Source organism: Dermacentor silvarum, chromosome 4 (assembly GCF_013339745.2).
Source record: "Dermacentor silvarum isolate Dsil-2018 chromosome 4, BIME_Dsil_1.4, whole genome shotgun sequence".
Classification (NCBI taxonomy): domain Eukaryota; kingdom Metazoa; phylum Arthropoda; class Arachnida; order Ixodida; family Ixodidae; genus Dermacentor; species Dermacentor silvarum.
Window position 1 is genome coordinate 14582260 of NC_051157.2, and position 12239 is coordinate 14594498.

General features: G+C 51.4%; 2 protein-coding genes across 2 annotated transcripts in view; one reads left to right on the forward strand and one right to left on the reverse strand.

Moving 5' to 3' along the window:
* The window catches only part of LOC119449490 (post-GPI attachment to proteins factor 2-like), a 354194-nt gene that overhangs the window by 239023 nt on the left and 102932 nt on the right, over window positions 1–12239 (reverse strand). The gene's annotated exons all lie outside the window — the stretch shown is intronic.
* LOC119449483 (SHC-transforming protein 1) overlaps window positions 1–12239 on the forward strand; it is a 34591-nt gene that overhangs the window by 15122 nt on the left and 7230 nt on the right. Inside the window, exons 2-5 of the mRNA XM_037712666.2 lie at window positions 6080–6554; window positions 7921–8335; window positions 10486–10556; window positions 10690–10750. Of these exons, the coding sequence (XP_037568594.1) occupies window positions 6080–6554; window positions 7921–8335; window positions 10486–10556; window positions 10690–10750 (1022 nt within the window). The remainder of the gene's footprint in view (window positions 1–6079; window positions 6555–7920; window positions 8336–10485; window positions 10557–10689; window positions 10751–12239) is intronic.

Consider the following 12239-nt stretch of genomic DNA (forward strand, 5'->3'; position numbering starts at 1 on the left):
CCTGCTGACTCGGACGGTGTGCAGTGAAAAATTATCGACGCAAAACACTTAGAAGTGTCTCTTGGTGCCTCGAATGTTGTGGCGTCACGAACCTGCGGTCGTCGCGTCAGAAAGCTACTGTCCGAATTGTCTACCACACCGTTGTGACCTATACATATACCCCCAACCTTATTCAGTGGAAAGTCCATTTCATGGAAGTACACGGAAATATCGTCCACATTTAACAGATCTCGCCTCTGGACATCGAAGAGAGATAGCTTTAGCGCGGTATCACGCAATTTGCTTTCTCTTATTTTTTTGGTGTTTTCTTGCGTGTTGTTTATTTGCCTAGTGTGTTTAATTATTCTTGCACCATGTGAAGAGGCATCTCACACGGAAGGTTCGCGGAGCCGGCCAGCAATGGCGACATAAGCCAAATGAGCAATAAAGAAAAACATTATTACAGAGCGATCGCGTCAATTGTCATAAATGTCACTATGTATTGTTTAGTTAGGACCTGTTGGCACATAAGCTCCGATTTTAATTCTAATGGCATGATGTAGGATGCCGTAAATGTGCTTTGCACACACGGTTAATCATCAGAGGGCGACCCTGTAAAAGTGCTTTGCGCACTCGTTAATCATTAAAGGGCGACGTCTCTGTTACAGCACTCATGCCGCCACCAATTCATTTAAACATGATGTTTTACGACTTGCGTATATATGTAAGGTTGAGCTATCGCGTTCCTGTTGTATAGTCCTGCTCTTTCTCGTTTTTTTCGTTGCCACCCACTTTTTCAATACAGGGGCTTGTTGATTCCGTTTACACTTCATTGGATTGAATTGTAAACTCATTTTTTGCTTTACTTGGTGAACGAAAATATGAAATGCCATCAGAACTCGCACGTGAATCGACCTTTTTTGCGTCGTCATTATTTCGAAAGCATACAGTAAATCAAGCAATGTACATGCGATACTTTTTTTGAGTTTGCATCGTTGGACGATTCACGCCTACACCGCGAGCTATCAAGAACTGTGTCCGCTGGGGGATTGGAGGATGCAAAAAAAAATAATAATAAAAAATAACTAATTGCGCGCTGCAATCTTTCAACCACAACTGGTATCCAGGGTGGCACAAGGATTTTGCGACTTCATTGACAACGCGTATACTTCCGGCTTACTCCTGTGTCCTCGAGTTTTTCGTATGCATGCAAAGTATATTTACAGTGGCAAAGCCGTTCGCAAGTAATTCGTTTTATCGGACGTGTTTTCAGATTTGCACCGGGTGTGTAATTGACTTGGACTGGGAGTCTCGGAACACGCAGGGGGCATGCAGCCCGCGTTGTCCTCCCGAGTACTGACTGCTTCTGTTACGAACCGAAACTCGTCTAAGCCCTAATGAGCTCTGCAACCTGCAGTTGTTCTCTACTATGCCCTGAAAAACTGACGCTCGGTCGTGATAGCACTCGGAGGCAAAGTTTTAAATGCCATCAAACGACTCCGCAATGTCAATTACACGCGTGTTGCTTGGAAAGTTCCAAATCTCATTGAGCCCAGTAGGATCTCATAACCGGGGGAAATCGAGCGGGCAACCTCTGCAAACGCTACGGCTGTAGTATACGTACATCTGGCGGTTATGAACCGCTCCCTCCTTCCCGCTCTCGTAGACATGCATATGACACGTGTACCCTGCGCAGGGTACACTCATGGACTACGATGGTTTGCACATGCGTTATCCTGAACGTTTGTGTCGTCGGCGTGCTCGAACGCCCCAGCTCTATAGCTGCGCCGCTCGCAGCGTGTTTTCGCGTCGCGCCAGGCCCTTAGCGTCAGACGATGGGCGAGGTACTGTACTGCTGGCGCGAGTAACAAGCAGCGGCGCTGCAGTTGCCCGCTGTGCGGTTCGCCTCCCTGTGTCGAGGCGTGTGTGCTAACCCTCGTTAGTTGCGAGAGTAACATGCCGTCACGCCACACCCTCCCTCCCTCCTGGGTCACGGCGCTTAGGTCGCGCAGCGCGATTGCGCGTGGGCGAAGGCTGCGCGCAGTGCCTGTTGTAGCAATCCATGAATGAGCCGTTCAAAAGAGGGCACGAGCGGGCCGCCGTTTCTTTCTATCTCGTGCTGGCACTATTCTTCGTACCCACGTGCCGTTAGGAGGGGGAGGGGGGGGGGGGGGCGAAATGCGTGCGCGAAACGTGGAAGACGCCCAAAGGGGATGTTTTCGTGATAGAGGGGTCTCTCCCTCTCTCTCGTTTTGCCGTACGCTAACACGAAGTAACCAGTGGGCGAGCGAAAGCCTTCCTAACGCGCGTAGGCCCGTGTCAATCCTTCACGAAGTCGTGCGCGTTTGAGGCAGCCCTGCTTGCGGGCGGCCCCGTTTTCACGCTGGCCCAAAACGTTTTGCGGCCGAGTCGGCGCCCACGGACACTGGACAGCGTGCATGTATGCCGCAGTATGGTATATGGCACAGGTTTCGTTCTGTCTGCTCCAAAATCCTTCGCGCTCGGAGTCGAGTAGTGTGTATAGCGATAAGTTCAAAAAGGTGTGCTGTGCTATAACTATTGACGTGCGTAACGATAAAACATAGGCACATTGGTTGTGTTGATCTGCATATGTGAGTTCAATGTTACGATCTGCGCGTGTTAGTGCTTTGTATGTGGGTTCGTAGGCCTGTGTATTTTGAATGATATAGCTGGAAGCTGCCGGCCCTTGTCAATGTTTGCGTTCCTTGCGTTTGTGTTCGTCTTGTCAGCGGCAAACGCGAGTAGTAGTAAGTGGTTCTTGAGGAAAGGGAAAGGTTGACGTTGTGATTACTGAAGCGCAATAACTAGCGTTGTTCGGAGGGAAAAGATTGCCGCTTATACCTTGCGCAACCGGAGGTTCTCTCTGGTGGGGGATTCTTGACCTTAGGTATTCTCACGCTGGATTTGTTGCGCAATCGTGCTAGAAATGTAGACGTCGGTAATGTGCCGTCGGAGCGTTCGCAAAAGCTTGTGTCACTCTTCGTCGCGAGATTTTAATAAAAGAGGCAAGGCGGACCTTTACGAAGGCGTATCTAAAGTCTATAGATTGTGTGTATAGACCTTTCCAAAACAACTTTGCCTTGTGGAATTGTCCTTTCGGCTGTACAATGTACGTATACTGTGTGTTCACGGAAGTCGACCTGTTTGTTTCCCTTGGTCTGTTGGGTTCCTAGACTTCCGAACGGGTTCTTTGCAGAAAATATCGGCGTAAGTGCCGCTCGACTAGTTGCGCGCCACTTTTTCGTATTTCGCGGGCTTTCGTTCATTATGTAGCACGTATCGAGAAAGCTGGAGCGGGAATTTTTCGGTATGGACTATATCAATGTTTTCATTAACACCCACCCTTTCCCTGAATTTAATGTTTGAGCAGTTGATTAATTGTTGCTAATTATGTAATTATGCGAAATACTAAAAATAGGGGGACTTGCTCCAAGCGACGGCAAACAACATTACCTTGGTTCTGTCCAGCTACGTGAAACTTGCATATTTAATATTTTGGCACAGGTTACGTGAGACACCCATTATAAGCCAAGAGATCTGTAGCCGACGGAACCACGAGCGAAACGCACTTTTTTTTTTTTAATCCTAAATTCACAGTTTGTCTTACTGTAGCACAAAATTTGCGCCTCTGTTAACGGGGCAATGAATATGGAAGAGAAAAAAAGATGAAAAATGAAAAAAACGACGGCCGTGGCCCACGTGTGAAACTTCGCAGTACACGCATGACCTCACGGGGTCCAGAACACACGGTGTGCCTCCTCAAGACATCCTGTACGCCGTGCTGCTCATCGGGCCGTAACTCCTGGCCGCAGAATGGATAACCGCAGTCCTTATTACCGATGTTTGTAACCGGGTCGCGCAGTAATAACGCGACTTTCGCGCGTTACCTCACATTTACGATGATAAGTGTTACTGTTTCGCCACTCGCACACTTGACGACGTTTCAACTCGCCGGCGCTGCTTTGCGTGGCAAGCTGGCAGGCCTCGCTCGCTCGCTTGCTGGCTCTGCTGTGCGCTTTTCTATCGCTCTGCTCTCTCTCTTCTCTCGTGGCGGCGAGAACCGACACGGTCGTTTCCGCTTTCCGGTGTTTTCTCGCGGCGCCGCTCCCTGGCTCCGCTCCCTGACCGGAAGTGGGGTTTTCTGTTTCCGGGAAGCGCTCGCGCCCGCTCTCCTCTACTACTACTATACTACAACCATCCCCCCCACCTCCTGCTCTAGCTCCCTCCCCTCCTTCTTCCCGGGCTCGAATCAACCTCCAGCTATATAGATGCCCTCCTGTTGTCGTCCAACGTCGCCGTCCCCGAAAAGCAGCGGAGTGGGACCCACTCTGCCGTTCTTCCTTTGTGCGAGCTCCGTTCCAACCCGGCCTCCTAGAGAGGCTGGCTGATATGATTGCTCTAATTTGCCCCCCCCCCCTCTTTTTTTTTTCTCTCTTTTCTGTCTCTTTCCTGTCTATTATTTTTTTTTTTCGCGCGCTCCATTCTTGTCCCGCCGCCGCTGGCGTCACAGCAGTAAACACCACTTCATACCTGCAGGTTTGTCAAGCGCAGACCGTAGCGCGTGTCTTCCGTCTACCTTCCTTTGACCCGCCTAAAGTGAGCGCTTGTCAAGCCTGCAAGTGTGAACCAACTATAGGCCTTCAAGGCGTTCTGTATTAAACGACTTCATATACCGCGTGCTTTCGTCACGTGCGGTTATTCTCTGTCATGCTCTCGCTTCATTTTTTCTTCTTCTTTTAATTCTTCTTTTTCTTCAAGTCGACTGCGTACAACGCAGCCTAGCTCGCGCTAATATCAGTTCCCTTTTGTTCTTCCGCCTACTACAGACGGTGCCTGGCTTGGCGGACTCCGCCTCCGCACTCAGCCGAGCGCGGACGAAACACACGCGCACGAACTCGGAGTTTATTTTCTCGAACTGAGGCCTAGCTTCCCTCTCGGCGGTGCGCACGTGTATGGAGCTGTGCCTCTCTCTCTCTCTATTCCACCCTCCACCGTGTGTACCCCTCTCGATTCTTCCTTCCGGCGTGGAGAACGCCGCATGCTGTGCTGGGTAGTTTCTGGCTGGCTGCCTTTTTCCTTCGGGGCCCCCAGGTGGAAAGCGACTTGGCGAAAAAAGCAGCGTGGCTGGGAAAAAGGAAGCCGCCTGGCGTAAACGGCTGTTGCCGCCGACGCGGCGAGTCGAGTCGTCCCGGTGTGTGGAGACGCTTAGCACCGCCGTATACGACTGGGACGTACACAGCTCGGAGGCAGTTGTGAGAGGGGAAATAAGATGGCGGCGCATCGTTCTCATGGCTTCGCTGGCGCGGAGAGATGATTTTCATCGGAAGGGGGCAATTAGGCCACGGGATGTACGCCTAGAAAGCCCTTCTGTTGTCTGTCGCCCGGCTAAGTAATTGTCCCCGCCTATTAAGCGCTGCGTCTCAACCACGATGTCAGCCGCCAACAGTGGCTCGTGTCTGTACGTTCGATGTCGGCATCCGTGTTCTTGTCTGACCTATCATTTGTCTCTCTAAGAATGAGGTTTTCACCATGATCCAAAACCAACTATAGCCCACCGACAAGTGATTAAACGAAGGCCAATCTACGCTCGCTGATGTTTTTTTGACTCACGCAGATAATACCGAATGCTCATGGTTCGACGTGAACCAGCAGATACGTACATCTAGCGAAACTACCGTGGCACCACTCTGGGAGTCCGCTTTACGTTCTTGTGTCCGTCATCCTTGTTTCACGCGCTGCGGCTTCAGTACGTCGAATCATCGAGAGCCCATCAACTCGCGTTGAGCATATTTTCCGCGCCACTGCGCGATCTCGGGAAACCGTATACTACCTGTTGCTGTGTGTCTGATGAACGAGTGAAAAAAAAAAATGTCTGCTATATGCGACGACCAAGCTGCGACTCGCACGTTTCTCTTATGACATTTTGGGCGAGACACCTATATTGTTTACCGCGCCAGTTGTGCGCAGGGTGTGCTCCTCGACATTTGTCCGTGTCTCGTGTCGTGCGACGGGAAAAGTAGGAACTTGCGTTTTCTTAATTGCGACGCTGACAGTGTGTGCATCTTGTTTCCGCCCGCAGGCCCCGTGCGTGTCGCCGTGGCCGACTGCATCGACCGCAACAGCGGTGGCCGAACCCTTGGCAAGAAGAGCGCCGCGCTTCAGTCGGCCGGCAGCACCAAGTCTCCCAAATCTGGAGGGCCGCTCGGCCGTAGAAGGGGCGACCAGCAGTCCCAGCAGCAACAGCAGTCCCACCAGCAGCATCAGCAGTCCCAGCCTGCTCAGCAGCACCAGCGCTCCTTGCTGAGCGGCGGCGTCGTCTCGGAGGGCGGCGTGGGCGGCGTCCTGCGCAGAGCGAGGACGGGCGCCGGGGCCAGCGGGGCGGCGCAGGGCCCGGGCGCGGGGCCCGCGCCTTCCTTTGTGCGGCACCTCGAGGCCAACCTGCGCCGCAAGGAAGACCCCGCGCTGCTGCACCAGGGCTCCTCCATACACGCCGCCGGGGACGACGCGGCACTGCTCGCCGACGGCGCCGAGCGATACACGCGCCTGCCTCAGGGGTGAGTCAGTCGGTCAGTCAGCGAGAGGGAGGAGGCTTACGTGTGGCACGTTCGACGACCACTCGTTTCCAAGCGCTCCTGCAAAGCTTCAAAAGTCGTTTAGCAAACTAAGCTTTGCCGTGACGATAATCACGCTCCCATTGCGTTAACAAAGCCGGAAGAATGAACTAAAGTTTTTTTTCCAGTATAGTTAAAGCTTCATTGTCGTTTTGCTCGACGGTCTGAGCTAGGCTTTGACAGCGCCTCTCGAAGGACTAGTCGAATGTGCCATTAGAAGCAAAGGCATGCATGTACAGAACCCTGACATCGCTTGAGCTTATATGTAGCGTGCGCTAATTTCCCGGTGGACCTCCTCCCGGAGGCGCTAACGGAGGCCGTAATCTTGCGGAGTGCGCCGTTCCACCCTCAGCGTGCTGATCTTGGTCTGGTGGCTGTAGCAGCCGTATCTTCATGAGAAAAATGCGCATAAATGCTAGGCGCAGGAAAGCGGGGTGGAAAAGTGATGTCGGTCTGAGGGATGTGCTGCTGTGTGCTGTTTTGTACTTACTCGTATTTACCTACCGGTGGTGGTCAGTACAGTATACAGAATGAAGAAGCATATCTTCTAGTTATTTATCTCCATACTCTTTTAGAGCCTAAAGTGTCCTGCCAAACTGGGGTAACTTGTCGCAATGTGGCGGACAAGGACGGCCGTTTATGCTTTTTTAGAGTTTTTTTTTTTTTTCATTTCTTTTATCTGTCCGCCACCTTGCACTATAGGTTACCATAGTCGGAATGCTAGACCAACTGACCCAACGGTTAGACCTTTTGAAGTATATATGCCCTGTCAGTGTTACTGGAACAGGCAAATGGTCGATTCACCTTCTTCTCCTTTCTGGGGCTTTACATGCCAGAACCAGTTCTGATTATGAGGCACGCCGTAGTGGAGGGCTCCGGATTAATTTTGACCACCTGGGGTTATTTAACGTGCACTACAACGCAAGCACACGGGTGTTTTTGCATTTCGCCTCCATCGAAATGCGGCCGCCGCGGCCGGGATTCGATCCCGCGATCTCGTGCTCACCAGCGCAGCGCCTTACCTGACTGAGCCACCGTGGCGGGTCGATTTACCTTAGTAAGCGATTGTTGCAAAAGTTACGTACAATCTGGTATTCATTCCTGGCAGCAACCACGCTCTTTTTTCTCTGTGTATATAAATCCGACCAATAAACAAAAGCCGATAGTCGGAAGTTAGCGCTTGTCCCCATGTGTCTCTTTCTTTGTGTATATGTTTTAGTTCGCCCTGCTATAACCTCCTGATGTAAAACCAACGGGCCCAATCGCTCACCTTACTAAGTAACCCCGTTTTCTGCTTCTTCGGACGCAGGAGCGCATGCGTGTCGTCGTCGCCACCGCAGTGCCAGGCGCCTCCGACTCCTGCTAGCCCCGCACCGAGCCCCGCTAGCCGGACGTCGTCGTCCAACGGTCCTACCGCTGTGATAACCTCGTCTTCTGCCTCGTCGCCGGTCCCCCCGGTATCGCCAGCGGCGCCGTCGAACCTCGCGGCCCCTTCTCCGCCGCCGCCGCCACCGCAGCCCGAGGCGAGCCGGAGTCCGGCCCCCCGCGGCCGCACAAGCCGCATGGCGACCGCGGCATCCTCCTGGTCCCAGCTAGGGGGTGGTCCCAGTAGGGCGCCCCCGCAGCCCCATCCGGCGCCGTCGGGATTCGTGAGTCGACCTGCCCGGGGTTGGCTGCACACGGACCAGCAGGTGCTCGGACCGGGGGTCACGTACGCCGTCAGGGTGAGTCGTCTTCGCATTCGTTCCCACGGGCCGTTGGGCATAGTCTTGGCCGGCAGTGCCAATGATGCGCCGGTCGGCCAGCCGACCGGGCCATATGCATATCGGTTCTTCACGGCCATCGCTGATGCGCCATGACGAACGTGTTTCTCAAACTGGGCCCGTTCAGCGACAGAGTAGTACTGCGGTATCCTCCAACCTTACGTGTGGTGCATTGTACCTCACCGATCTGGTATCCATAAAGAGACACCTAGTGTAAACAAGTAAAGCATTCGAGACTGAGAAAAAATATGTTCAAAATTATCCGTGCATATATTCGGTTGGAAAGAATTGCGTATTAGCGGATGAAGTGCGGGCCGAACTTTCAGTCTTTGAATCGCATGCCTCAGCCACCCATGAAGTCGTGGGTTTCACCGCGGTTTTTCTTTTTTTCATCACCCTCCGCTCCGAGTGGTCGAACTCATGCAATGGCGCCGCCGCGGCGTTCGAGCAAATGATGAAGAGCGAAAGTAATGAGCGGATGAAGAGAAATGGATGAAATACTAAATCGGTCCTTTCCAAATGCGGACCCTTGGCGCCGTGTTTGCAGTCTTCCTAAGATCCATTTCATTTTACATTTTTTTTTCGCCCCTCGCCATTGTCATCGGTCGGGGACGTCGTAATCGCAGGGTATTGCTAATAAGAATGCAAGATCAAGCGGAACATAACAAAATGTAATGGCTGCTTCGCTGTATAGTTATCCTTATCATCCTGTTCTATTTGATTCTTGCATGCACACAGCTCCGGGTCGGCTGACTCTGAGTAATAGCGCAGGCGGAGCTTTGCTCGGACGCAAAGGTGGCGTTTGGAATAGGAGCGTCATGTTATACTCGGACCGAGCACTCTTGCGGCGCGGGCTGAAAGCTTGTCGATCAAGTGTTCGCCGTGCATTTTCGCGTCCTCCGATCGCGTGCGACTCCCTTTCGGTTCGTTTCGCGCGTCCTGTACTTCCTTCCTCCTTGCCGATCGCAGTTCCGGGCTCCTCCTCGCCCTTTCCGCGCCCGCGGAGATCGGAAGCCGTAATGGTGTGGCTACCAAGGCAAGCCAGGGCGGGAAAAGGGGAGGGGGGAGCGTAGGTTGGGGGAGTCGGCCTGTGTCGCAGTAACAAGAAGCGTGTTGTAAAACCGGAAGCAGACGACGACCGAGTTCGTGCGTGCGGAGCGCTGTGTTTCTACTTCCGGTTTTCCAGCCGCGGCAGCGCGTATTTCGACAGCGGGGAACGTAAGCGTGGAGCGGAGCGGGGAGGGGTTCCGCCTCCCGCCGGAAGGTCCTTTTCTCTGTGTTTGCCTCGAATCGAAAGAACAGCTGGCATCGTGTCCCGCCGGCTTCCACACCCCCCAACTCACCCCCCTCCCTTGGCGGCGCAGTTAGGGTGGGTGCTTCTATTGCTGCTGCCGCCTTGTGGACGCTCCCTGTATGCCGTCCCGGTCGCCCTTGCTTCCTTCCTTCCTTCCATCCATCCATCCCTTGCATCTCTGCTAGAGCGAAAAGAAACCCCGCGTGTTCGGGGCTGTAAAGAAGCCACCTGTGAGTTTTTACGGGCAGCCAGACCAGTCGACTGCGCGGGGCGCGGCGGCTCCCAGCTTTTGATGGAAGAGTAGGGGAGAGGGGGAAGGCAGGCTGGTCCATAGGTAAAAGCTGTGAGCGCTGCCTTAACAGAGGGCCGGCGTTGACTACCTGGAACAGGGGAAGGGCGTTTAACAGTGGCGCAGCATTCTCCCCTGCCTTGGCCTTCTTCCCCCCTTTTTCCGTTGGGCAAGCGCTGCTGGGCATTTCGAAATTGGGAGTGGTGTGCTTGCTCCTCCTCAAGGTGACTGGGTGAAAAGAAACAAAGTTGAATGGGTCCACTGCAAATGTCTCTTCTCTGCAAAAGCCTGGTGGTTGTGTCCATGCACTGCTCTGACAGCACTGCTCCCGCAAGGCCCTGCCTCCTTGTTGAGCAAAATATAGCTGCAGCTGTGCTTCTTTGTCAGTGACACATCCACTTTTCATGATTTACAGCCAGAGTTTAGTTAAATTGCTTTTGTGTGCTGGTGGAGCTAGTAATTTGTCACTGCGGTAAGGTATCATGATAAATTTTGTGCTTATATTTTGCCTACTTTTTTTGTTTGCAGTACATTGGCTGCCTTGATGTGAAAATGTCGATGAAGTCGCTGGATTTTGATACGAGGTCCCTGATCGCAAAGTAAGTTACTTTCTTACTGGTAGTGCTTATACAATACTACATGTGTTAAACTTTGCTTGGTGTGCATTAATTACGCTGTGCTGCTATGTTGGTGTAATTGTGGTGAAAAACACCTGTGTCTGTCATCTTTCAGAGAATGCATCACGAGGGTCTGTGAAGCAGCAGGACTGAGACCTGTGGATAAAAAGAGGAAGGTGAGGCATCTGTTGATATTATAAGCACATGCATTTTTAGCAAATAGAAGCAATAGGCACCCAGATATCCTGTAGAGCATTCTTTTTATGGGTTTGAACATAACCGGCATTTAAATTGGCGAGGCAGTAAATGTGGGTGCCCAAGCTCGCACAAAGATTGTTACTAATTCTGCATTCCGTAGGTTATCTAGTGCAGTAATAATTGTAGTCCAAGGACAACGAACAGCCAATCATTAACGGTAATTGTAATGCAGGTGACTTCTATAAATGCTTTGGCAGTAGAGAGTGAAGGGCCAGATCTTTTAGTAGGCCTGTTAATTTGATTTTGTGTAGCCCTGCTAAACATTTATTCAGCTTAACTTTAAATAAGCCTCTCAATGCTGTTCACAGTGCCTTCACATCTAAACATGCAAAATGTTTACAAAGTTTAGAATGCAAAATGGCTGAAGTCAAGTGAGAATGTTGAACGAAAATTTAGAATGCAGAGTGTAACAGCACTTGCACAAAATGAGAGACCACGCAGATTAGAGCATAGCGTTGCCACATTGTCTGTTGAGTGATGGTCGTGGTCCGTGCCTTGTACTGCAGGCTACAAGCTACAGCTGCCTGCTGTGTAGCTCTTCCTCTTTTGGCCTGTGTGTATGTGTCGTAAAAATACGTTCAGGCACTTCTCAATGATTTATTGCCGCCGAGAGACCTGCAGCTGGGACAGCTTATATTGCCTATATATATATACTCTTTTTTTTTTTTTCCCCCGCTTCCTGTCCCAGCAACTTGCTGCGTGCACGCGTGGGTGTTGAAAAGGCGAGATGAGTGCTGGTGACTCACAGCTCACATTGAGCAGGTCTGGTAAAAGGAAACAATGCACAAAGAAGGCCACACAGAGGAATGTGAAAAGCGCACTGCTGTTCCGGATGTTTGGACCAGGAAAAGCTATCCCTGCATTTTTTTTTTTAACCCTTCTTAATCTATGCATATGCAGTCATGCAGCTGTGTTTCTGGCAGGATCTATAAATTATGAACCCCTTTAGAGTACTGGACAGGCGGGTACATGTAAATGTTTGAACTAAGCGATCCTCTCTGGTAAGATCCTTCACAACTTTAGCACATTGTTCCTAGGATTCCCCGCTCCGGTGTCACTGGATTCAGTGCAATAAAATTTCAGTTAAATTGGATGTCAGAATACAGCTACACTCCGGTTTGACAAATAGCTTGGTTCAGTGCAGGAAAGTTACAGGCAAATCAAAACACCAAAAAACAGTGCATTTGTGTTAATAAACAGCCTGTATCATTCTCATTGTCTCTTTCTGTCTGCCTTGCGAAAACCTTTGTGCGCACCATTTAGACATGTCATAGTAAGGGTTCGTTTGGTTAATGTGCTGGTATCATTGTTTGAAACAAGAGGAAGAATGAGCACGTTCTTGTGGCAGTTCATGTTTTCAGGTTATCTAACGCTTGAAAACTAGTTTGCAATTATTTTTCAGATTTG